The 26,788-nt window shown below is 36.5% G+C and overlaps 2 protein-coding genes and 1 pseudogene across 3 annotated transcripts in view; 2 read left to right on the forward strand and 1 right to left on the reverse strand.

The window, feature by feature from the left end:
• SPAST (spastin) overlaps window positions 1-14,445 on the forward strand; it is a 54,401-nt gene extending 39,956 nt beyond the window's left edge. For both annotated transcript variants that reach the window (XM_061211204.1, XM_061211205.1), the window contains exons 9-17: window positions 412-483; window positions 1,922-1,997; window positions 2,244-2,335; window positions 2,479-2,558; window positions 4,636-4,678; window positions 5,918-5,997; window positions 7,589-7,659; window positions 9,014-9,054; window positions 13,149-14,445. In XM_061211204.1, the coding sequence (XP_061067187.1) occupies window positions 412-483; window positions 1,922-1,997; window positions 2,244-2,335; window positions 2,479-2,558; window positions 4,636-4,678; window positions 5,918-5,997; window positions 7,589-7,659; window positions 9,014-9,054; window positions 13,149-13,271 (678 nt within the window). In that variant the 3' untranslated portion in view covers window positions 13,272-14,445. The remainder of the gene's footprint in view (window positions 1-411; window positions 484-1,921; window positions 1,998-2,243; window positions 2,336-2,478; window positions 2,559-4,635; window positions 4,679-5,917; window positions 5,998-7,588; window positions 7,660-9,013; window positions 9,055-13,148) is intronic.
• Window positions 14,446-19,905: 5,460 nt separating this feature from the next.
• On the reverse strand, window positions 19,906-21,158 carry LOC133104883 (gamma-secretase subunit APH-1A-like; annotated as a pseudogene).
• A 2,913-nt stretch (window positions 21,159-24,071) lies between these two features.
• SLC30A6 (solute carrier family 30 member 6) overlaps window positions 24,072-26,788 on the forward strand; it is a 34,909-nt gene continuing 32,192 nt past the window's right edge. The window contains exon 1 of the mRNA XM_061210734.1: window positions 24,072-24,136. Coding sequence (XP_061066717.1) covers window positions 24,134-24,136 — 3 coding nt within the window. The 5' untranslated portion in view covers window positions 24,072-24,133. The remainder of the gene's footprint in view (window positions 24,137-26,788) is intronic.

The following is a 26,788-nucleotide window of genomic DNA, read 5'->3' on the forward strand; positions in this document are numbered from 1 at the left end:
CTGTATCCTTTTGCCAAAAGTTTTTGCTAGGATTTGGATATCTTTCTCCTGCATAGCTCTCCTAGAGGGAAAACATAAATAGGGAAAGAGTAACTTTTTCCCTTAGCTGTTTGTCTTTCTCCAAGCAGTTATCTTCTATAACTAGGAAGAGAATAATACCCTCTTTTTTTTTTTTTTCTTTAACCTCTCCCTGTCACTTCTCTCTTAGAGAAAAAGAGAGTGGAAAGAAACATAGCTCTTCCTAGACCTTTCCTCATTGCTGAGAAGAAAACACGTTGATTGCCATATGTTGAGAATTGTGTCATAGCTTATATTTTTAGGAAATCTTTTCTAGAACTTAAATTGATCAGATGTGGTTATCTTTTTAAAGCAATTGAACTAATACAGTATTTACCCTTGTGATTTTTAAAGGCTAAAGCAGTAGCTGCAGAATCTAATGCAACCTTCTTTAATATAAGTGCTGCAAGTTTAACTTCAAAATACGTGAGTGTTCTTTTTCCAGTATTGTCATGTTTTAAGTTACTGTCTAAACGTTACTGTGTTAAGTATAAATGGTAAGAACATTACACCAAAATGTTTTTCTTTGAGTTTTATATATATTATTTAGATACGCTGAATGTCAGTCTTCAAAATAGAAAGTTATGTGCATTTGCTAGGCTCTTTTAAAATTGAAATTATTCTGTTAAATACTGTATTTGTTTGCTAGGGCTGTGTATTAAAGTACTACAAACTGGCTGGCTTGAACAATAGAAATTTATTGTCTTGTATTTTGGAGGCTAGAAGTCCAAGATCAAGTATTGGCTGGGGTCTTAATTTTGTAAAGTAGTTAAAAATAACTATAAAATGATACTTTTCCTGATTAAATTTTGCTTCCTGTGTGAAATTTTATAAGTAAAATTGTTATTAAAGTAGGTTTACCCATATTATGCACATACTATAACAGAAAGCACTGTCTTGGAAGCTAGGAGGTAGGGATTCCAGCCTAACATTTACATGCCGAGCTGGCCTTAAGAAAGTATCACTTTAGGCTTTACTTCATTTATTTTTTTTAAATATAAACCAGGTTCCATTTATTAAATACATAGATCTTCTTTCAAATTCATGTACAAGATTTGTTAGCAGTTATGAATCAGTCTTACTATATTTACTTCACTTATAAAGTGTTGATGTCGTAAGAGGTGATCTCTTGCAGTTCCTTCCGGCTCTGAGAATATTTGTTTTGAAGATTCTAAATCTGGGGCCTTTCCTTTTTTCTTTTATTTAATTTTCAATAAAAAGAATAGATGCCACCTAGAGAACAAAATAGTTTTTGTAGTAGATTACCACAAACCTCATTACTCTTTCGTTAGATGCTTTGGTGCATAGAATGGCTTTAGTACAGTATTTCAGCCCCTGGGAATGTCTTAAGGAGTGTTCATAGACCTCCTGGACTACCTAGAAATACGTTGATACTTATTGACAGTGATATTGTGAGAATGGGTTTTCACGGTGTTCTCAGTAGAGCAGGTTTTATTTAGGAGAGCATTTTCCAACTTACCTGCTTCTATAAATATACCCTGCAACCTAGGGCTTAAGAATACGTGCCGCATCTCTCTCTTCTCTAGTATTCCCTCTTTCTCAGTAGTTATACCCCAATAGCTATTCCATTCTCAAGTCTTAGGAATGCAGAGTGAAACAAGACAGAGATATTTTTCATTTTTTAAAGTACTCACCAGACCGTCTTAAATAAGTAGTCTATTTTCTAAAATTATAAGGGACAATTCAGTAGCACCCCCATACCCCCATTCCTTAAACCAAATCTTTGGTTGTTGCAAAGAAAGGAAATTAAATTCCTAGGTTCTAGACTTTTAATAGTGAAATTTAAAAAGCTGGAATAATCTTGCATTTTATGGGTATAACAGTGTATAATGCCTTGTTTTAGGTGGGAGAAGGAGAGAAATTGGTGAGAGCTCTTTTTGCTGTGGCTCGAGAACTTCAACCTTCTATAATTTTTATAGGTAAGAACATGTTTGCCAACAACTTAGTTGAGCATTTGTAAAATTCCCTTTTCCAAATGTGAGGGATATGATGGGAAAGATTATTCAGAAGTAAAAAGGTTTTTTTAAATTTATTTTTTATTGAAGTATAGCTGCAGAAGTAAAGTTTTAAAGAAGCACAAAGTTAAAGACTGTCTAATAAATTGAGTAGGACCCATTATATTAATAACCTAAGTAGTAAACTAGAGATCCTTTTATTTCCTCTAGATGAAGTTGATAGCCTTTTGTGTGAAAGAAGAGAAGGAGAACATGATGCTAGTAGACGTCTAAAAACTGAATTTCTAATAGAATTTGATGGTGTAAGTATTATGGTATTTTTAATGTGGTAGCATTTTAGTGTATGTATTTTCCTATTGAATGGCCCAAATTAGAAATAGATATCTTTATTATGTTTTTCTTTGTTATTTATCTTAAAGTATTGAAAAAAAATTTTGGCTTATAGGTACAATCTGCTGGAGATGACAGAGTGCTTGTAATGGGTGCAACTAACAGGCCACAAGAGCTTGATGAGGCTGTTCTCAGGTAGGGCGATTTATGTAGAAATGCACACGTTTATTACAGATGTATTTACTTATGTGTTCATCTGACGTATTTCTTGTTTCCTTCTCTCTCAATTTTAAGACTAAATTCATTATTTTCCTCTCTATATCCATCTTCTGGTCTCTTGTTACCAACTGAAGATTTTGAGGACAGGGCCAGCATGACATCAGGAAAACTATTTTTAACTTTATGGTTTTAGGGAAATTACTTATTTCTTCTGGGTTGGATTAAAGTATCTTAAACCTCCAGAACTGATTTTTACCCTCTTTTACTGGGCTTCATGAGAAGCTGATAAAGCACAGCTCAAGGGAGCCATATGCTCTCTTCTCATGTGTTTGATCAAATTTATTCCCTTTCTACTGGGAGGACAGTTTGACTCAGCATAAAATTCTTGGATCTCCCGTTCTTTTCCTGAGGAATTTATAACATTGCCCCATTGTTTCTAGGATTGGATGTTGCAGTGTTTAAGTCTGAAGCCAGCCTGCTTTTATTCACATTTATGGGTTAATCCAGTAGGGTTAGTGTCTAATCTCCTTTCTAATACTACTACTACTATTTTTGTAGCCTTTGTTTCTGTGGTGGTTTTTGTTTTCTTTTTTATTGCTTTCCTGATCTCTGCAATCCCGTTTTTCATCTTCTGTTGTCTACTTCTTTGAGCCTTTGTATGTCATTTCCTTGAGCCTTTATATCTCACTGAGCTCTTATTTCATAGGAGCCTTTTTTTTTCATCAAATTATTTTATTTCTTGGAAAGATATTTGGTCACAATTTGAATTTGCTTTATGGCAAAATCCTCTTGTGCATGTTCTTCATTTTATCTATTTTATGTTTACTGTATTCTTTCCCCTCTTTTTTTGGCACTGTTTTTTAAAATCAGTCCTATGCTTTTGTCTGTTTTGCTTATTAATTTTATTTGAATAAGGGGAGTTTTCTTGGAAAACCTAATTTGGAAGGATATTGTAGAAGAGCTAGAAAAGAAAGATAGCAAGCATGTATCTTGAGTTGTCCTATGAATACCCTGGACTGGTGGGCAGTCTCCCTGACTCACAACAAAGCCCTACCTGATAAAGAAGTATACGTGTATATAAATAAGCGATTGGGTTGATTTAGTCTTCAACTGAAAAAGATTGGTCATTGCAAAACAGCTTGTCATCTTGCCAGACTGATTGATGTCTTCTTACAAAGATGATGTATCTTTGAGTTTCTTTGTTCAGCCTCATCTTCCTTGCCATTCCCTTGCTACTGACTAGGGTCACATGATCTACAGAGCCGGTCCTCACATGTTTGTTTAAATATGGGGAGGTTAGTTTTATTATCCCTCAGAGTGTGCTCTCTCTGTTTCCTCTGGAAAACTCTGCTGACAGCCATGTTTAAAATTTGCAGTGGTAGGTGCTGTCTGTATTCACCTTTGTCAGTGTAATTTTCACTGCCCTAGGCAGCCCTTCTTCATACATTTTAGTTCTGTAAATGTTATGTAGTTTGTTGATGATGGAGTTTACATTTCTGTTTCTGTTGTCCTTGTTGGTTTTAGTTGTTTTCAGTTTCAAGAAGACAGCAGAGATCTGTTTCTTCAACTTATTATATCAGATATTTTGTTTTAAAGTGTTACTGCTGTTAAAAAAATACAAATACATAAATGGTTAATTTAATTCTGACAATATTGAATTAAGGATTTTTAAACATTAACTAGAATTTTTTTTTAAACTTTTTATTGGAGTATATTTGATTTACAATTTTGTGTTAGTTTCAGGTGTACAGCAAAGTGAATCAGTTATACATACACATATATCCACTCTTTTTTAGATTATTTTCCCATATAGGTCATGACAGAGTACTGGGTAGTGTTACCTGTGCTATGCAGTAGGTCCTTATTAGTTATCTATTTTATATATTTAACTAGAATATTTTAAAAGAGTAACTTTTACACTGATAACTACTAAAATGTATTCAAATGCCTTGAGCATTATATTTAAAGCTTTGTTCTTGTTATGTGCTACTTGAACTGAATTATCTGTAAATTCAAAACTGTATTTCTGAGATTGCTTGAATCCTTTTTTTAGGCGTTTCACCAAACGGGTATATGTGTCTTTGCCAAATGAGGAGGTATGTATCTGTGTTTGAATTTTTTTTAAGGCAGAAACAAGAACTACCATCTTGACAGTATTAAGTCTTCCAGTGCATGGTACAGCTGCATTGGAAAAGTTTGGCGGTTTCTTAAAAAGATAAACAGAAAACTTACTGTAAGACCCCCAAATTTCATTCCTAAGAATCTACCCAAGAGAAATGAAAACATATGTCTACACAGACATGTACAAGAACTTTTATAACAGTGTTATAAATAATAGCCAAGAACTACAGAGAATCTAAAATAGTCTTCAGGCTTCCCTGGTGGCCTGAATCCACCTGCCAGTGAAGGGGACACAGGTTCGAGCCCTGGTCTGGGACGATCCCACATGCTGCAGAGCAACTAAGTAGACCCCATGCTCCGCAACAAGAGAAACCACCGCAATGAGAAGCCCACGCACCACAACGAAGAATAGCCCCGCTCACCGCAACTAGAGAAGGCCCACGCGCAGCAATGAAGACCCAACACAGCCAAAAATAAATAAATAAATAATTTTTTAAAAATCCTTTAAAAAAAAAAGTCATCAGTTGGTGAAAGGATATACAAATGTGGTATATCCATTTAATGGAATACTGTTTAGCAATAAAAGGAATGAGCTACTTACACATACCATAATATGGATGAACCTCAAAAACATTATACTAAGTAAAGATGCCAGATGCAAAAGATTGCCTATCATATGATTCCATTTTTATGAAATGTCTAGAAAAGGCTCATTTCTAGAAACAAAGTAGATAGTGATTAGGTAAGGCTGTGGGTGGAAGTCGGGATTAACTGCAAACAGGCACAAGTGAACTTTTTCGGGTGATAGAAATGTTCTAAAATTGGATTATGGTGATGGTTGCACAATTCTAAACTTATTAAAAGTCATTGAATTATACACTTCAAAAGGGTGAGATTCTATGTTACATGAATTCATATCTCTATAAAACTTTTTTTTTTAATTGTGGTTGTCTAGCTCAGACCCTTAGCATCCTTGGTATTAACAGCAGCTACTTTCTTAGTGTTTTATTTGGATTGTTTTTAACTCTTTCAGGAACTCTCAAAAAATTGTTATTTTAACAGATATATGTGTGAGGCTGTAAGAGGTAGAGTGGTATAAGATCATTGTATAAGATCATTCAGCTCCTAAATGAGAGTTGGGATTTGAACCTGACTCCTGGTTATTTTATTAAGCCAATTCTTAGGACTGATAATTCTTTAATATTTCTTTTCAGACACGACTACTTTTATTAAAAAATCTATTATGTAAACAAGGAAGCCCATTGACCCAAAAAGAACTAGCACAACTTGCTAGGTGAGTAATTTGATTTGGTCTATCTTGCAGCTTTTTTTTTTTAAGAATTCTTTTTCTGTTTTCTTTAAAGTAAGCTCATGTATGAAATGAGTAATTTATCTATCAGAAAACTTCTTATTGTTTCATTCTCTACTACCTTTACCTTCTCTCATCTCATTTTCTTATATATATGGTGTCTAAATTTTAGTTTCTAGATCCTCTAGAAGACATGACCTAAACAGCTAATGATGGTAGTATATATTCTTTTTATAAATTTATTAAAACTTATAAGTGGTATTAATTTTTAATAAATTTATTTTATTTATTTTTGGCTGTGTTGGGTCTTCGTTGCTGCGCGTGGGCTTTCTCTAGTTTTGGTGAGCGGGGGCTACTCTTCGTTGTGGTGCGTGGGCTTCTCATTGCGGTGGCTTCTCTTGTTGCGGAGCACGGGCTCTAGGCGCACGGGCTTCAGTAGTTGTGGTACACGGGCTCAGTAGTTGTGGCTCATGGGCTCTAGAGTGCAGGCTCAGTAGTTGAGGCTCACAGGCTTAGTTGCTCCGTGGCGTGTGGGATCTTCCTGGACCAGGGCTCGAACCTGTGTTGTCTGCATTGGCAGGCAGGTTCTTAACCACTGCGCCACCAGGGAAGCCCTGAAGTAATTTTTAAAATGTAAAACATCTCATATCTGCCTACACCAACACATATTTTCACTTAAACTTGTTCTTTTGCTTACACATAATTTTTTTAAACTTTGACTTCTTCACTTTTTTTTTTTATGAGTGGTGTATTAAGTAGAAACTGAATATAGGATATACACTCATGAATTTTAGTCATTGAAAAAAATCTCATAAAGTAATTTAAAATGTTCAACAAGAATGTGAATAGCTAGTTATGTTGGTAAAAACTCTGAGTTCCCAGATACCTATGAAAAAATAACAAATTCAGTACTTGGAAATACTGAGATCCTTCTTTGAATTCCAATAAAATATTCTGCTAATAATGTTTGCACAGTTATTTAACATAGTACGTGATAAGTAAATGCTTTTTTTCCTGTTTTATTTTCCTCTTCCTCTTTGCCTCCCTAGTTCTTAGTTCCCTTTGATAGTGTCTTGGCTGCCCAGGATCTCCACTGTGGCATCCCATTCAGGTGTGCCTCCTTTTGCCAATGTCTTCTATCCCAGACTCTTCCTTCATCCCGTCTGTCCTACATTTAAAGAAATCTTCCTTGATTGGCCCTAATTTCATCAAGGCAGTTCTCTTTGTCAAGATAAAGACTCATTAACTTATAGAGAAGTAATTGTGGTTATGTGTCAGTTGGCCAGCAATGGCTTATAGATGTTACCTTTCCAGGGCACATATTTACAATTTAATGGAGCCTCCTGGAGATAAACTATACTTTAAAGGAATGGTTCTAATAATGAAAATTTGAGGCATTATAAGGAACCAGTCGGCTGTTTGTTTTTAGCAAGTAGGCCTTCCTCTGCCCTTAAAATCAAGTCACATAGCTGTCTGCTTGATAACAAAGGCAAGCTAGGTTTTACCCTCTTATTATGTGGAGATTTAAATCTGCAAAGGTGAAAATAAGTTGCTCTTTCTTCTTTCCCATTCTCAGAATGACCGATGGATACTCAGGAAGTGATCTAACAGCTTTGGCAAAAGATGCAGCACTGGGTCCTATCCGAGGTAGGAATACAAAAGCTTGAAACATTTACAACTGTTTATTAGACCACTTCAGAAGTTTAAGAAGTCCCTATTGAGAGATATTTTTTATTAGTAAGAAAGCAGTAAAACTGTATCAGTGGAAAACTTGATTAAAACTTGATACAGAGTTTCTAGACTTAGGGTCAACAGACCTTTCTGAAAATAGTTTTACACTCACAGGCTGCATATGCTCTCTGTTGCATATTCTTCTTCTCACTCTTCTTCTGACTCCTCCTCTTCCTCCTCCTGCTCATCCTCCTCTTTTTTTTTTTTCAACAACAACAAAAAGCTGTGAAACCATTCTTAGCTCACAGACCATACAAAGACAGTCCGTGGATCAGTGGACCATGAGCCCTGTTCTAGACAGCAGGTTTCGCTTCTTGATAGTAGGTTAGCAGCAGAAAACTCAAGAAAATGAGAACTTTTTAAAGCAAGTGGAAAAGAATAATAAAGGGAAGATTTGCTTATCTACTTTTTGGTTCTTTTCATTTCAGTATTCTAGTATTACTTGAAATTAATGTGTGTAAGGAAACATATAAATAGAAGTTTTTACTTTTATCATTATATGTTATCTTTTGAAAAATTGCAGCAAAGTATATCATTCATTGCTCTGTTTTGATTCAAGGTAATTTGTTGACTCTGAAATACCACATCTATCATTTTTAGGTTATGTTAGATTAAACTCACTGTGATAATCACTTTAGAGTAGATGTTCTCAGCTACTCTTCCACAGGCAGCATGGGCAGTGGATGGGTGATGCTCTCAGGTATGCACTCAGATTACTGGCTATGGTGGTAAAATTGAACATGGAACATGCAACTTCCAGAACGTATCTCTAACAGTGAAACAGCGTACTGATTAAGAGCTGCTGCTTTAGAGAATAATAAATGTAACCTTGAGAATATAGTTTGAAACTCTGGGTAAAGCATTTTAGTCAAGCTTTCTTTCTGCAGGAGGCGTGAAATCTTGTTCAGATACTGGACTCAGAATCAGTAGCTAATGTATAAATCATGTGTATTTTTTAGAATATTTTAGCTGTTATTCTGAAACGAAGTTGTTGGCTTAAAACAACGAATGCCTTTTGTAAAGAACAAGTTGCATTATTTTAAGTTTACTATGAAATTTGTAGAATCTGTCGTTCTTGAGCAATATATAAAGAAATTGAATGCCTTCCTAAGAAGGAATATTATTCTAAGCATTTATAAATTGTATGTGCTCTTAATGTATGTCTCTTTTAATATAATGATTTATATTGAACATATACTTTTAGATTATTGTACTTCATTAGTTTAAACTTGGAAATCTTTTTTTTGTAAGTGACTTTTATATTTTACAGAACTGAAACCAGAACAAGTGAAGAATATGTCTGCCAGTGAGGTATACTATTTTACAATTATCTTTTTTTCGTTTTGGTCCTCTAGATTGTAAAACGTATCTTTTGTCTGGATTTTTCTAGTTTATCTGATTAGAAACTAGAAAAAATTAATTTTGCTTCATTTCAAAATATGGAGGACTGTCCAACTAGTCTCTTATGGTGTCCTTTGGTAATACACAATAAATATACATAATCATTAAGTCATTTTCTGTCAAATCATATTAAATACTAAACAGAACAAAATTATAGGCAACTTGAGGATTTTATACATTATGAATATAGCTTGTAACAGGTTAACCCCTTGATGTTCTGTTTTGTTAGTTTTTCAATAATGTTTATGTCTTCCTTCTTATAAAAGCAATACAGTTTCCATTGTAATGTAATTCATTACATTTAAAAAATATGGGAGGTCCCCTTATGAGATGCTGAAGCATTTCTTTTGAAAAAAATTGCCAGCAAAATATAGACTTGGATATGCAAAATGATCATAACTATGTAACCAGCCAGTTTAAATCAGATTTGAATTATGTAACTTATCTCTCAGAGCTCAGATAGCACCTGAAACATTACTAACCAAAGAGACTTCATTCTTGGAACAGAAGAGAGAATAGAACTCCAGTGGAGTCCAAATGTGAACTGAAAACAAAACAAACAAAAAACACCAATAAAAAACGCCAGAGGCATGGGCTGGAGGCTGGTGGCTGGCTAGGGGATCTGCACATTACATTGCAGAGAGTCCTGTCCAAGTATTAACAGTGAACTCTTAACATAGAGAATAAATGTACTTGAGTATGAGTACATTTTGGCAGTCTTTTTTCTTCAAACTTCCAAGTAAATTTGAGGTTGTCTTCAGGCATCTTGTGCATGGTGCTTAACCAACTACATTACTAAGAAAGCCTTCAAACTTCTTGCAACCACCTTTTTCCATTTCAGCAGTCTAGTTTACCTGGAGTGTGTTTGACATGAATGAAGCTTAGGAATACAGAATTCCACATGTCATATACTTTGGTGTTTAGCTACTATTACCTTAAAAATTCATGTTTAAAGTATAAGTTTCAGGTCCCTTTTATCTGATTCATAATTTTGATTCCACATTTTTCTAATTTTTAAAAATATATTAGTACTGTCTTGAGGTTTTTTTTTTTGATAGTTTAGGTATAATTTATTTACAGTATCCCATCAATACATTATTTTTTTAAATGTTCTTATACTCATAGCATAAGCCTAATAGTACTTTTCTACCCAGAAAGTAAGCATTGTGCATGAATTATTTCTTTTCCACACACCACTCTCCCTACCTTGGACTCAGGACACATAAACTTGATATTTCATATATGTACTCTGGCCCCCTAGATTAAAGTTGAGGAAAGGCCCATTGTGTGACATTTTAGGCCTCTGTCTTTGTCCCTTGGACAGACCATATACTAAAATTAAAACTACTGAATGAATTACAAAAAATAACATTACTGGTACCTTTTGTGACCATTCCACTAATTATGTGTAGTCAGGTTACAGTGTTATAGTTTTTGGTTCTACTGTATACTTTCATTCAGTTTAAGTTTATTTTGAACCTAATGATTTTAGTATTAATAATTTGATAATAGCTTTTAGTCATTAGTCCTGGCTTATGAGTTAATATTTATAAAGCACTTAAAAAAGTCTGGCAATAGTGAATACTGTATAGGTATCCATTAAATAATTTTAAAATACATAAATACTAAATAATGGCAATTTATTATAGAGATCAAGGAAATCCATTCTATTTTCTTATTTATGAGATGACAGAAAAACACAAGTAGTTTGGTTTTAAAATTGTGTACTAGAATTTTTTTCAGCCATTCTTCGGTACAATTTTAATAACTGTGTTATCAGGTGCTGGTATATATGCAGAAATTTAGATGAGATATACCTAATTTGCCTTTTATAGTTTATAAGAATAGAAACTCAAATAATTGTGTTAGAATTCTGTGTTTTTAAAAGGTAGTGCTGAAAATCATTGGTTATAAATTCAGAGTATAATGTACTTTGTTTATAAAACCCAGTTTGTATCCAGTTCAACTTTATTAGTTCTTTTATTATTTTGTTTTGATAAGACTTCTTTGCTATTTATTTTTCCCTCTTTACTGAACTAGCTACCGGTTGATTTTTCCTGTTATATACATTAGTCTCTTACTAACTTTAAAATATCATATTTTCTATGTAACTTTTAAAGGTCACTTTCCATTTACAGTTATTACAAAATATTGGCTATATTCCCCGTGTTGTACAAATACATCCTTGAGCCTATCTTACACCCGATAGTTTGTACCTCCCACTCCCCTACGCCTACATTGCCCCTCGCCCTCTCCCTGCTGGTAACCACTAGTTTGTTCTCTATATCTGAGTCTGCTTCTTTTTTGTTATATTCACTAGTTTGTTGTATTTTTTGAATTCCACATATAAGTGATATCATACAGTATTTGTCTTTCTCTGTCTCACTTAGTTCTTTTAGCATAATATCCTCCAGGTTCATACATGTTGCTGCAAATGGCAAAATTTTGTTCTTTTTTATGGCTGAGTAGTATTCCATTGTGTGTATATATGTGTGTGCATATATATATATATATATATTATATATATATCTATTTTTTATATATACACACACACACACACACACACACACACCACATCTTTATCCATTCATCTGTTGATGGACACCTAGGTTGCTTCCATATCTTGGCAATTGTAAATAATGCTGCTATGAACATTGGGGTGCATGTATCTTATCAAATTGGTGTTTTTGTTTTTTTCAGATATATACCCAGGTGTGGAATTGCTGGGTCATATGGTAGTTCTATTTTTAGTTTTTTGAGAAACCTCCATACTGTTTTCCACAGTGAAATACACACACACACACACACACCCCGAACTATGAACATAAATTAGAATTTTCATCAAAAGCTTTTGAAACCTTAATCTTTATAACAGATATTCAGGAGTATCATAGATAATACTCACATTACATTCATCATTCTTCTAAATTTGGGGCTTTAGGAAGAGCCACTGTGTGTTTTACAGTTAAATAAGGAGCAAATAGGGGTCATGCAGTGATTATGGTAACAATATATCCTTTTTCATTTTGACAAATTTTTCAGATTAGGCTACAAGTTACAAGTGTAGTTGATTTTCTTAATCTATGCTATGTTGATATTAGAGAGGATGTGAAGTAGTTAGATTGGGTTTTATAAGAGTAATAAAAAGAATAATATAGATAAATATCAGTTGTTGAAGTTTTGTCTCCAGTTCTTCTTTAACTTCTTATTGGGGAGCAAAATATACATGTGATAATACATAAGTGATAATTTTTAATACCGGTCATCTTGTGCCAAACTCCATTTTGCCTTTTGAAAATCCTTAGGTAAAAATTAGGTATTTATTAACTCAGTATTGTTTTATTTTACTTTCTTGAAGCCAATTAAAAATCTCAGAAAGTAAGACCAAACTGACATAAAAATGTATTATAAGCAATACTAATATTAGAAAATTTCAGACATAAGCCTCCTTCGTGTTGTAGTTAAAGAGCAATATTTCCTTCAAAGTCCTGGGTACATCTTGTAAACTCCTCTTTCCTTTCTGATAAACCTGGCATGAATTTAGCTAGAGTGTGTTTGTGGTGAGTGAGACTTGAGGGTGCAAAATTCCATGAAACTATACGCAGAAAAAAAACTGGAAGGAGATAAGCCAAATAGTGGTTGTATATCTGAACGGTGGAATTGTGAGTGATTCTTTTTTCTGATTGTCTATATTTTGTCAAATTTTCTGTAATGAGTATGTTTTGTTTTTATAATGGGAAAATATTGTGATTTAAAATGTTAATACCTAGGAGCGAAAACGTGAAATGAAAGTATATTGTTATAGCATTTTGGTAGGATTTCTTATATAGCAAACTTGCCTAATACAGAATAATATATAAAATAAGATGATTGGCATGATTTTCTAAGAATACATCTCTATATATTTTAACATTAATAAACAACAGCATCATTACTTTTATCCGTCATTGGGTTAACTATTGCATATGTGTTCATCTATCGTCATGTGTGTTTTTTTAATCTAGATGAGAAATATTCGATTATCTGACTTCACCGAATCCTTAAAAAAGATAAAACGCAGCGTGAGTCCTCAAACCTTAGAAGCATACATACGTTGGAACAAGGATTTTGGAGATACTACTGTTTAAGCCTGCAGAACGTTTTACTTTCCACAAGAGAAACATACCATCTTCTATGAATAGTTATCTGCTACAGAAACTCAGCCTAAGTTTACAGGACTTTTCAGAGTCTTACAATTATTTGTGCACCCCAGAAGATGAACCGTAAAATAAATTTAAATAAAGTATACAATGCAAATGGAATATTTTGTTTAAGGCCTTCTTGCCTTGATGGTCACAGATATCCCGATGGGCACTGTAAGTTAGAGCAGAACAAAAACTGATTCTGGTCTTCTTTACCAATATAATCATAATGTAAATAATAATTTGTATATTATGTTGCAGATGAAAGTATTCCAGAGACAGTGAATGGTAGAAGACACAAGAGCCTTTGGTTGTAGAGCCTTTGGTTGTTTGTCTTCTGACATCTTTTCTTAAAATAGTAATTTTTCCTATTTCCTTTCCTACTGTTGTCTTTACTACACTATGGGTGATTGGAATGCCAAACACTCTGTTTCTTTTTTTTTTCTTTTTACAAATTGTGTGCCAAATGAAACTTTTTCCTATGTAACAGTAGTAGGAAAAAAGTATTTTGAAGGTTTTTTTCTTCTTCATAAATCTACAGACATTAAACAATGCGTCCTTTTCACTTTTTATTTTTCTATTACCTTTCTACCAAACAATTTAGAAAGCAATATGATAGCAACAAAACAAATCTAGTGAAATGGAGAAGGAGAAATTTTGAAGTTTTCAGACACTCTGTCATACAACATGTAGATCAATCCTCCTGTGACCTGCGGTATTTTTTTTCTAATATATTTGTCAGAAATCTATTGTAGACTGTTAACTTATTCCTAATGGAATTTATTTTCTGTTAGAATTCTAATATTTAAGAAAGCCAATTTTAACTGCTGTAAAAGTGGTTTCTGTGCAAGAGAAGGGAAGTACTAGGAGCTAAGACATTTCTAATTTATTGCTTATTACTTTCTTACTGTTTATAGGATAATTACAAGCCAGTGGATTTACCATGTTTTATTCTTAATAATTATTAATCCCTCCAATGAAACTTTAAAAAAAATTACTGAATTTTTATACATTGCATACATTTTATAGGTTTCTTGTGCTCACTTTGTTAACTAAAAAGTTTTAGTCTGTTAATCTGCCTTTTGTTCCCCAAAAATGTACAGTAATTCTGTTTCTTGTTTGTATAAGTATGCCTGGGTTTTTATTATAAAAATGTCATTGTAGGAAGTAGAGACTCATATCATGGCCTTTTAAATATTGTAATAAAGGCAAATAGATATTTGCCCTTAGTTTACTGGTTAAAAGTTTGTTTATAGAAATTTTCTTTGGTGCTTTTATGTAAAATGTCATGGGTGGAAATAATAATTTTATAGTAGTAACAAATATTTTTCATTTAGGAAAAATATCTTTGGTTTAGAGAGAATATATTAAAGTTAAAAACTTGCCCCCACTAGATAAGAATTTTATAATGAAGACATACATTCTTCTTAACTTTACTCTTTCTCATCTTAAAGATTTATCTAAATATAGAAGATGTATGATTTCTTAAGATCATGTGCTGTTTGTAACCATAACTTAAATCATGTTTCTTCTAATCATAGAACTCCCTGGATAATAAAAATGAGGGTTGAGATAAATAGAAAAAAAATTTTTTAAGCCAGAACCATACGTATTTTTAGGTCATGAGCAGTATCTTTCTAAGGTCTCAAACACTAAACCATCCATTATAAAATATTGATAATGACAGATGATGAAATATACACGATGACAAGAATTAGGAACATCCCAAATTAAAACATTTTCAATAAAGCTCATAAAATTTCATTTTTTCTTTTCATTTAGAAAAAGATTAACATTATTGATACTTGGATAACTGGTCAATCATATTAAAAGTCTGTGTGCTTTAAACTCAACTTTTAAAATATAAACTCCTTTAAAATTATCATAAGATTATCTGCAATAATTGAATGTAGCTCACTTTTTATTGGGAAAGGTTTCAGATAACAAAGACTTCAAATGTTATATAAAAGTCAAATTAATATTGTCATAAACATTGAGTCAGAATTATATTACTGTATGAATATCCATCCGTGTATGGAAGTTACTTTAATTTCCTGATGAGGTCTAAAATTGAGCTTAGTGCTACAGAACTATTTTCTTTGACTTAACTATGACCAAGTTTTATTTTAAGCTGTGTTTCTCTCATGGAAGGGCCATAAACAGAGAATAATTATATAGTAGGATGTGTAAGGGATTGGTTTGGTCTTTTTCAATAAAGATAGAAGTTGCTGAGGTTTCCCGAATTAGTATTAGGCTTAGATTGTGACCTTGTAGATTTTGCACTGAGCTCTGTGTCATGTTATTTCGTAAAAGGTAATGTTTAAACATTAAACGTTAGTGTGCTGTTCATGTTAATATGGCAGAGTTTCGTAAAGTAAATTAAAACTTACTGATGTACTGAACTTTGAGCCAAGGGAAAGAATCAATACTATCTTTCCAGATATCTTAAGGGTAAAAGCTTATTCTAAGACAGTCTGCCAATTGAGGTTATTAGATTTCCGACTTGCAAATACACTTTGTGCTTGGGAAGAATTGGAGGAAAATCAGATACTAGAATTCTAATTTAAGTAAATATACAGCAGTCTTTGTTTATAGTGTAAAATTCATTACATTTTGTACAAAAACTAATTCTTTTGGTAGAATGAACCATTTACAGTTTGTTTTTGGACTCTGAGTCAGAGGGTTTTCCTTTAAATGCCTGTCTCAGTTTTACTCTGGTCTTTTGTACTTTTCTTCAGAAGAAATGAATTAAAAGGTTCAGCTGCATAAGTGGGTTTTTATCCTAATGGATTGGAAATAAATTATAAACTTTATTTTGCTTTTAATTTTTTTATTTGAAACTTTTTGAGATTTCAGAGGTTGCAGTCTGGTATTGAAGGAATAGCTTTTATTGGACTGATTCTCTTGCCAATAAAAATATAAAGTCTGAACAAAGTATAAAAAGCTGTGATTAGAAGACTCTAGAAAGCAATCAAAAACAGGCAAAAAGAGCACAAAATCATATACTAGAAGAGATCCACATTAACTAGCTTTTACCATGAGGGCAATTTCCAGCTTGTGCAGTGTGCTTGGAAATAGAATTCAAGCAGAATGTGACAGTCTTGCTGGCCTGAGGAGTCATTTGGGGCTTCTAGAACAGCTTGATATTAGGAGGGAAATTTTGAAAAGGAGAGAGCTTCAGAGATCTAATCCCCCAAATCTGCTTGCAAATTCTTTTCAAATGCTTGGTGGATTCCAAATTGTACCTGTGCAGTGTGATATTCAAAGGAACCCAGCAGAAAGCAATAGTTGAAGTCCAAGGAACTGAGTAGCGGTAACAACGGCTGGACGAATACAGGGCGAGTAAGAGGGGTTTAGTAAACACTTCTGGTTTCCCATTGAAACCCAAAACGGGCTGTGGCTTAGGAGGAAGGACAACATCCCAGAACTAAGGGCTGTACTTTAGGACTCTGGGCAAAATGGGAAGAAACTCACTGAAACAAAGCTTAAAATCAGGCTTTCACAGCATCAAGGTTATACATTAGTAAGTTAACAGCTAGCCAGAATAAAACATTGTTTAGAAGAAAACAAAATCCAGAGTCTTTACAACATGTCATTCACAAAGTCCAGTACAAAATAAACCTTAAGCATACAAAGAAAAATTATATGATCCGTAATCAACAAAATATATAGAAGCAGATACACAGATGACCCTATGTTGGAGTTAACAAAATTATTTTTTAACAGCTTTAAAATACATTTAAAAATTTACAGGGGAAAAAATGGTGGATCAATAGATTGGGATTCGTGGCAGAGAAATAGAAACTGAAAACCAAATGGAAAGTCTGGTGATTAAAAATTAGAATCTGAAATGAAAAATATAGTGTCTAAATTTAAATATTCACTGGATGGGCTTAACAGTAAACTGGACAAGCAGAGGAAGAAAAGTGGAAGACAGCCAGTACGATTATCAAACTGAAGCACAGAGAAAAAAAGAAACGGCAGAGATTTGAGACCTGTGGGACAGTATCAGTCTAATGTACAGGTACTTTTGAGGTCCAGAGGAGAGGAAAGGAAGAGAATGGGGCAAGAGAAATATTTGAAGCAGTAATGCCTGAAATTTTCTCAAAATTGTTGGAAAACATCAACTTACAGGTCCAAGAAGTTCAATGAATTCCAAGCAGAATAAATGCAACAAAGATCACATCTGGGTGCATAGTATTGCAAAACACACACACATGCACAAAACCAAACCAAATCAAAAAAATCTCAAAAGCAGCCAGAGAGGGGAAATGACATTACACTTGAATAAACAGTAAAAGTGGTGGCTAACTTCATCAGAAACAATGGACTCCAGGAAATGATGGAATGACAGTCTTAAAGTGCAAAAATCATACACTACTATATAAAAAACAGATAAGGCCCTACTGTGTAGCACAGGGAACTATATTCAATATCTTGTAATAAAATGGAAAAGAATCTGGAAAATTTTATATATATATATATATATATATATATATATACATATATATATATATGAGAATCACTTTGCTGTATACCTGAAACTAATACAACATTGGAAATCAACTGTACATCAATTAAAAATATAATAAAGTGCAAAAATTAACAAAAGTTAACCTAAAATTCTATGTCTACTTAGAATGTTCAAAATAGTACGACAAAATAAAAGCTATTCCAGGTGTACAAAACCTAAGAGAATTTGTTGTTAGCAGACTGACATTATAGGAAATGCTTTAAGAAATTCTTTAGGCTGACAGTAATCCTCCATAGGAATCTGTATCTCCAGGAAGGAATTAAGAACTTTGCAAATGATATATATGTCAGTAAATACAAAAGATAATTTTTTCTTAATTTCTCTGAATATCTATTTGTTATTTTAAAAATTTTACAGTGTGGTATTTATAATGTATGTAGAAGTAAAGTAGATGACAAAGATAGCACAAAGGGTGGGAGAGGGCAGTAAATGGAATTATGTTGAAATAAGGTTATTATATTGTACATAAAGTTGTATAGTATTAATGTAAGGTAGACTAATGAGGATGCATATTATAATCTCTCACCCAGCAAAGGGAACAAGAGTATGGGGCAAAGTCCAGAGGAAACCAAGCACCAGCTTCCAAGAGTCCTCTCCCAGTGGAATTACATAGGATGCACTTAATTCCTCCAGCATCAAGTTATGACAACATGGGTGAAGATGTTAGGCCTAACTGTGTTAGGCACAGTGAACCACTCTCAGGGAATGGTGGGAACCCTCCCCCAAATCCAAGTTCCCAGAGGCCAACCAAACTTGCAATCAGGCCTTTCAAAAGATAGCAATCTCAGCCCAGCTATGCTAGCTTCTTTTCTGCACAGTGCGTCAGGGCAGGTTTTGCAGGGGGGAGAAGGGACACATGGTGGCCCAAAGTGGGGTGTCGTAGACCAAGTGGGGTGAGGAGGGTGTCTACAATAATGGGCAGCTTAGTATGGGGTACTGGGGACAGAGTAAGGAAGTTATTCATATGCACTGGGGCAACCTGGAATGAGGAATAAGTTCTCAAGAAGAGAGGTGTGTATTGGGAAAAGGGGTCAGCAAAGATGACAAACTGCTTACATGCAGGAGACTTAATCAGACAAGTCAATATATTAACCATAGTGGAGCCATATTTCTGTCAGAGAAAGGAGTTATGAATACAAAAAAAAATGAAACCTGTGGGGTTGGGCTGGAATTGGATTTAAAGAGTATGAATTCATGATTTAAGATATATAAAAATAGATGATGAAATGTAGATGTAAATATATTTATATTTGTGTACACATATTCCCCAGTTCTTTGCACTGAGAAGGCCTTGGAGTAGTTACACCCCAAAAGCAATGCGCACACATACTACTCCTGTCTTCTGAATTCTCTACTGTCTTAGTCTGTTCAAGCTGCCACATTTTTAGGTTTTTGTTTTTTTTTTTATAAAGTCCTTTTTATTAGTCAAAATCACAATCACCTTGATTAAAAGGATGGGATATGCCATCCTCAGCAGAAAATGATACAGTTTATAGAAAACCTCCCCGCCCCCCCCACACCCCCCAATTAAAAACTAGAAAAAAATCTGCCCTCCTTCCCTGCGATGTCACGGTAGGCTGACTCCCCCAGTGGCACTGCGGCCCTGGGGTGGGCCAGCTCCCCGCAGCACCCTCCAGTACACCTTGGGGAGAGGAGGGATGCTGGTGGTCAAGGAGGTTGAAACATTAGTTCCAGTAATACCAGTTCCCAAACATGCACTTCCTTCCTTTCCCCCAAAGCCTGGGACCAAGGGGAAAGCTGGATAGATATAAGCCCAGCCATAAGGAGCAATTTGAGGAGGGAAAACATAGTCCAAGGAGGTTAGGAGAAGAATTCCAACATACTTCCTCCCTCCTCCCGCTCAAAAAAAAAAAAAGGCAATTTGGGGGTCTTTATCACACCAGAAATGGTTCCTCTCAGACCTGAGAAAAAGACTAAGATATCCAGTCTGGGGAGGGGGTACTGGGAAACTCAGAGCTCGTCTACCCTTGAACCTCCAATTGACTTCATCTCCACAGCAATGGCTAAACTAGGTCCCTTTTCTTGGCAACCTGCACTGTCCAGAACAGGAGATGGAGAAATACAGGGCGAGGAGATCAGGAGGGCACCCCAGGCCCAGGGGTCCCCCCCAAGGTTCCCTCAGTCCTCGGGTGGGATGCGCAGGGCAGAATACACCATCACCCGACTGTCCTCCTGCCGTCGGCCTGCAGAGGGGAATGGGGGTGAGTCTTGGGCAGGGTGAGAGCAGAGCACTGACACATGGGGAGTCCTGGACAACAAGGGGAGGGGGTCCCCAGATGGTGGGGTAAGTGCAGATTCAAACCCACCAGTCACTGACTGGCTGAACCCAGACTGCTCCTGGTAAAGCCTAGAGACTAAAGGTCATGAGTGGACAAAGCAAAACCCTGAAGGTGGTGGAATAGACCGACGAGAAGACAGAGAATGGTGGGCAATGGACCCGGGCTAGGGCTGGGCTCAGTCATGGGCAGTGGGCAGGCAGGTGGGATCTGTCAGGCGATCAGTCCAGGTAGTCAGTCCTTACACGAGAGACTGCGCTGGATACTTCGGAAGGACCCTCCAGCTGTGATGAAGGCCCAGAGCCCCATGGAAACAGTGACTGCATAGATGGGCAGCAGGCTGGCCTCGTACCAGGGGTTCAGGAATGTCTGAAGTCAAGAAGTAATAGGGTGAGTCTCCATGGATCCCAACCACACCTGGCCCAAGTGCATCGGCCAAAATATTGATAACAGAGAAGACACCACTGATGATACCGAAGGAAAGACCAGAAACATAGGCCATCTGGCGGATGGAGATGGGTGATCTTCCGTCCTCACTCAGCGATGCTAACCCCTCATCTGCCTTCTTAAGCAGCTTGTAGTAGGCAAAGCGGAACACCTCCTGTAGAAGGACAGAGACTGCAGCACCAAAAATCAGGAGGCCATACTGGAGTCGGGCATCTGACCGGTCGGTCACATGGACCAAGAAGAACCAGACCACAGAGGCCAAGAGCAGGGAGACCAGCCAGAAAAATGCCCCGGCGACCAAGATGATGACGCGAAGCGGGTCTCCTGCCACAGTGATCAAGAAAAGCGCAAAGGCCGGGCCGAAAGCGACGAAAGTGCATCCGGAAAACACTGCGGCCCCCATGGCTGGGCAGCTGGGGGCGACGTGGGGGCCCGCCCAAGAGAGGCGAAGGGATGAAGCACGCCAGCCAGGGAGTCCGCGTGGGGTGGCGACGCGACCCCGTGAGGGGCGCGGTGCAATGTCACCCCGGACCCCCGGGAAGGCGGGGACACCGAAAACCCCATTTTTAGGTTTTTTAAAAGCAGCATCCCCCTTCTTGGTATCAAAATCTTAGTCTGCTTGAGCCGCCATAACAAAAATATCATAGACTGCATGACTTCAATGACATATTTATTTTCACAGTTCTGGAGGGTAGGAAATCCAAGATCAAGGTGCCGACCCATTTGTCAATTCTGTTGAAAATTTCAAAGAATCAATTTTTGGTTTTGTTTTCTCTTTTTTAAAAATTAATTAATTAATTAATTTTTTTGCCATGCAGCTTGCAGGATCTTAGTTCCCTGAGCCCCTGCAGTGAAAGCACAGAGTCCTAACCACTGTAACCACTGGACTGCCAGGGAATTCCCTCTCTATTGTTTTTCTATTCTCTATTTCATTTATTTCCTCTCCAAGCTTTATTTCCTTCTTTTTAATTTTTTGGCCGCACCGTGCAGCACATAGGACCTTAGCTCCCTGAGCAGGGATCAAACCCGTGCCTCCTGCAGTGGAAGCGCAGAGTCTTAACCACTGGACCACCAGGGAAGTCCTTTTATTTCCTTCTTTTTGCTTGCTTTAAGTTTAGTTTGCTCTTCTTTTTCTAGTTTCTTAAGATGGAAGGTTAGGTTATTGATTTGAGATCCTTTTTTTAATACACGCATTTACAGCTATACATTTCCCTCTAAGGACTACAGCTTTTGCTGTATCCAATAAGTTTTGGTATGCTTAGTTTTAATTTTCATTCATCTCAACGTATTTTCTAAGTTCTCTTGTGATTTCTTCTTTGATCCATTGACTAAGAGTATGTTTTTAAAATTTCCACCAGATGGGAGTATCCCAAATTTCCTTCTGTTATGGATTTCTAATTTCATTCCAGTATATTTGGAGAACATACTTTCTATGATTTTAATCCCTTTAAATTTATTGAAAATTATTTTATGGCCTAACAAATGTTCCGTCCTGGGAATGCTCCATATACACCAGAGAAGAATGTGTATTATGCTGTTGTTGGACAGTGTATTCTAGACATATGTTAGGTCTAATAGGTATATAATGTTCAAGTCTTCTGTTTCATTGTTGATCTTCTGTCTAGTTGTTTCCTATGATTTTATATCAGTTACTCAATTCCCTGTATTAGATTTTTTTCTTCTTAAAATAGCTTGAGAGATTTCTTTTTGCTAACTCTAAACCCTGTTATACTCATCAATAAGGAATTAGTTAAATATACTGATATTAAGGCACATGCCTATGATTGAATTCTCTAAGGTCACTAAAACTATATTCTAGAAAATTAAGACACGGGAAAAAACTCACAGTACATCCTTACATGAAGTAGGCAGACTATAAATAATATGTACTGTTTGATTCAGTTTTGTTAAAATAAAAAAGACTGGAAAGAAACTTCAAGAATCAAGAATGGGGACTTCCCTGGTGGCACGGTGGTTAGACTCTGCACTCCCAATGCAGGGGGCCCGGGTTGGATCCCTGGTCAGGGAACTAGATCCCACATGCAAGCCGCAACTCAGAGTTCGCATGCCACAACTTAGGAGCCCACCTGCTGCAACTAAGACCTGGCACAACCAAATAAATAAATATTAAAAAAAAAAAAGAATTGAGAATGATTTGCTCAGGGTAAATGAAGCAATAATGTTCTAACTTGCCTTCTTGATTCTAATCCTGTCCAGGAGTAGCAAGTACTGAGTAGTTGGTAAGGCTTTAAAACTATGGTGTACAGAATTCCAGGTCCACCTTTGACTAGGTGTGTGACCTTGGCACACAACTTTCCAAGCAGAGGCTAACAATAGTACCTATATCAAAGGGCTGTTATGAGGATTAAATGAGGTGATACACTAAGTTCTTAGTAACAATACTTACCACATAAGTGCTTAATAAATGTTAGCTATTATCTTCCATCTACAGTTCATTCTCCATACCACAGCCAAAATGTAGACGGTCACTCCGTTGTTAAAACCGTCCACTGGCTTCCGGTCTCACTTAGAAAAAAAAAAACCAAGCTCTTTACCCCTAATTAGAAATTCCGACTTGATCTGGCCCCTGTTTATCACTCAGACCTTCTCTTCGTTTCTTCCCCTCAAGCACAACTCTCCAGACATACTACCTTCTTTCTGATCTTAAAACACCCTTGCTTGTTTTACTTAGGTATTTGCATTACTTATTCTGCCTAGAAAAAACTTCACAGAAAGTCTTGCCATTTGGAAGTCAAATTTAATCTTCTTAGAGAAGCTTTCTCTGACTACCTCTCTAAATTAGAGACCCAGTTACTCTCTATACCATTACCCTATTTTCTAAATGGCACTACTTACCGATATATTTTTAAAATTTCCTTCTCCTACTTGTTTTGTCTCTTCTTACCAGAATATCATTTTCATGAGATCAGTACCTGACACACACGTACTCCATATTCAATTTCTGTCGAATGAATTTTATTTCGATGTGTTTTATTTTCCCTTTGTAAAATAAAATTAATCTTATAGAATTTAAGTAGTATTTTAGGAAGCACAACACAGTAGTCCGTCATTAGTCGGCCTGAGCTCAAATTCAGCTACTACGGCAAACTAGATGTATGTCTCTGGGCAAGTTTCTTAATCCTGTTTCCTCACTTGAAAAATGGGAATGTAATCTATTTCGTAAGGTATTGCAAAAATTAAATAACACAACATAGGTAAAAGCGCTTCAGGACTCAATGAAACTTTTCTAACATTACAAAGAAATCCTAATTGCTCCTTGACAAAGACCTCAGCGCGTACCTCTACACCCAGACCTCGGCCGGGGCTGAAGAGTCGCTCTAGCCGCCACCTTCGCCTCTATAGAACGCAGGGGCAGCCGGGAAGCGGGAGCGGGACCATGAGGCCGGTGCACGCACTTCCGCCCCCGCGTCGCTCGCAGCCAATCGGCCTCTGATGCCCAACCCCCTTCCGCTCTAGGGAAAAACCAGCTCCTAGACCGTCTTCCGGCGGGAGCTGTGCCCCTCCTTATCATGGTGAGTTGGCCGGGGTTATGAGGGTTTCTGTCGTAAATGATTCCTCTTATCCTTTCTGGTCCTGAAGCGGCCTTGACATGCCTCAGCCACCCAGAGGTGGGGTTGTCGGAGTTATGCTCGGGGTCCCCGGGAGGAGCGGCTGGCGTCCGAGAGCGTGCCATCAGAGCTCTGATGCCCCCTCGCTCCCTCACCCGGTTCCTTTGCTGTTCCGGACCCCGGCCCCGCTCCAGGCCGACCTTTCGGCTCTGGGCGAGTTTATGACTCCTCCCTGCAGTGACATCTTTGCTATAGAAATAAAAGTCTTTGCCAGTGTCAGCGACTACAACACCAACAAAAGATCAGAAAACAAGTCCACAGCAGCAACGACCGTATTAGTGATGCTTACAGCAGTGACGATAACACTGGCGTAAATAAAGAGGATGGTTAGTAGGGTGTTGAGGCTGACGCCCCAGTCTCCAACTTGCCTTTATCGAGTGCGACAGCCGGGTATGGCAGCAGCTTTCAGAAGGCCAAAGACTGGCGAAAGTCAAGGTGTTGATAGTGCCTCTTACTGCAGCTTATTTTGTGTGTGCGTTTGTAGATCCCAGTATACCTTATGGCTTTGGGGATGTGGTATTTAAATTTTGTTAGAGGTGTTAGTCATTTTATTCCTTTAGAAATCAAGTATATAGCTCTCTGAATTTTATCTAAGGATAAGCAGTTGATTGTGATTTCAGTGTCAAAAGAGGTACACACCATTGTATCAGAAAATTCATGGGTCTCTTATTGATAGCCTGTATATGACAAAAGGACCACGTTTCTGTGCCCCAGCACTGACACTCTAAGTTTTTTCCTTGAGTGGATAAGGTCGAAAAAATGTCTTATTCACATATTTGAAAATATTTTCTAAATTTCCTGTAATCCTTCCTTTACATACAGAAAGTGGGTAAAAGTTTACCTTTTTTGCTGACCAAATAGCCGTGTTCTCCTTCAGAACACTCACCACTGTGTAGCCAGAGTTAAGTTTCTAAAACTTGACCATGCCACTCCCTTGCTTAAAATTCTTCCGTTTTTTTTCCTTTAGCCTGAAAGCTAAAGTCCTGTTTAGTATGGCAAGCAAAGACATCTGTAGTCTAGCTTCTTACCTTTACAGCCTCTTTTTACACATACATACAAACATACATACACCCATATTCCAGCTACAGTGAACAGCTTGCAGATTGTGCTCTAAGAATTAGACCTTTGCACCGAATTAATATATGCTCTTCTCTCTGCCAGAATTGCTCTCCATTTCCTGTCTGCCATCCTTATCAGTATAACCCTTAACATGTCCTTTAGTCTCTTTCATGAGCCTTTCTGCCGTGTCTCAACATCCTATTAAGTGCCTCCTTTACGCTCCTGTGAGGGTGCTTTTTACTAGTAACATCTGGTGCATTTTACCAGACTATGTTAAAGTTGTGTATTCACTTGTCTTTCTCACTTCCTAGGCTGTAAGCTTTTTGAGAGGAGGACCTATGTATTCACTCTGATATCCCCAGAGCCTTTTGTACAGTGCCTGGCCCAGAGGAAGTTTTCAATAAATATCTGTTTTATAGAACACTGAATAAGTAACCATGGCAGTAAATTTTTATGCGTGAAACATTAGTAATAAGGGAAATAGTAGCATTTAAGTTTTATTTTTAAAGTTACCCATTATGTATTATTTATTAATAACATGCTATGTGCAAAGCATAGTGCTTTCTTAGAAAATGTCAAGGAAATATAGCTCTTGTCATTAGTGAAGTTACTAAAAAATTAACTTACCATGCAAGATGACAAGGTGAAGGCTAGCCTATGGTTAATTACAAAGCAAGTGGCATAAAAAACTATAGTTTGAATAATCTAATAAGGCTTCATGTAGGAAGTGAAGCAGTAAACTGAGTACTTTGTCCCTTACTCCAGTACTCTTAGTCTACTATTCATTACTCTCATTTGGATGAGGAAACGGAGAGGTCAGGTAACTTGCTAAGTGCTTCAGGGCTATTAGTGCTTGGGTTAGACGAGTCTGGCCTTTTTACTCTAGAATGGTATGATCATGAGACAAGGAGAACAGCAGTTTAGTTGGAGTTGAGGATTCTTATCTGGAGCAAGAGGAAAAAATGGAAAGAAACTGAGGCTAACTCATTGAAAGCATTGAGTTCCAAATTGTAAAATTTGGAGTTTATCCTGATAGCAGTGGAGAGCCAATATAATTTTGGAAAGAGTGACGTGAAAATTAGGATTTTTGTGGGTTTTCCCCCACTATCAGAATGGCATCAGAAATGGCCCTCTGCCTTTTAGAAACCTTATTGATTGTCTTAACCTGAAACTATTTTTTTTAATATCTTTATTTATTTATTTATTCATTTGTTTGTCTGCACTGGGTCTTGGTTGCGGCGTGCAGGATCTTTAGTTGCGGCATGCGAACTTTTAGTTGCAGCATGTGGGATCTAGTTCCCTGATCAGGGATCGAACCCAAGCCCCCAGCATTGGGAGCTTGGAGTCTTAGCCACTGGACCACCAGGGAAGTCCTTTAACCTGAAACTTAAAGTAACTGAAATAATTTAAAATGGGCTGAAGTTAGAAGATATTCAAGGATGCCAGTATTAAGTAGAATTTATCTTTGGGACCAAAATGTCCACACATAATTCTTTA

Source organism: Eubalaena glacialis, chromosome 14 (genome assembly GCF_028564815.1).
Source record: "Eubalaena glacialis isolate mEubGla1 chromosome 14, mEubGla1.1.hap2.+ XY, whole genome shotgun sequence".
Taxonomy (NCBI): domain Eukaryota; kingdom Metazoa; phylum Chordata; class Mammalia; order Artiodactyla; family Balaenidae; genus Eubalaena; species Eubalaena glacialis.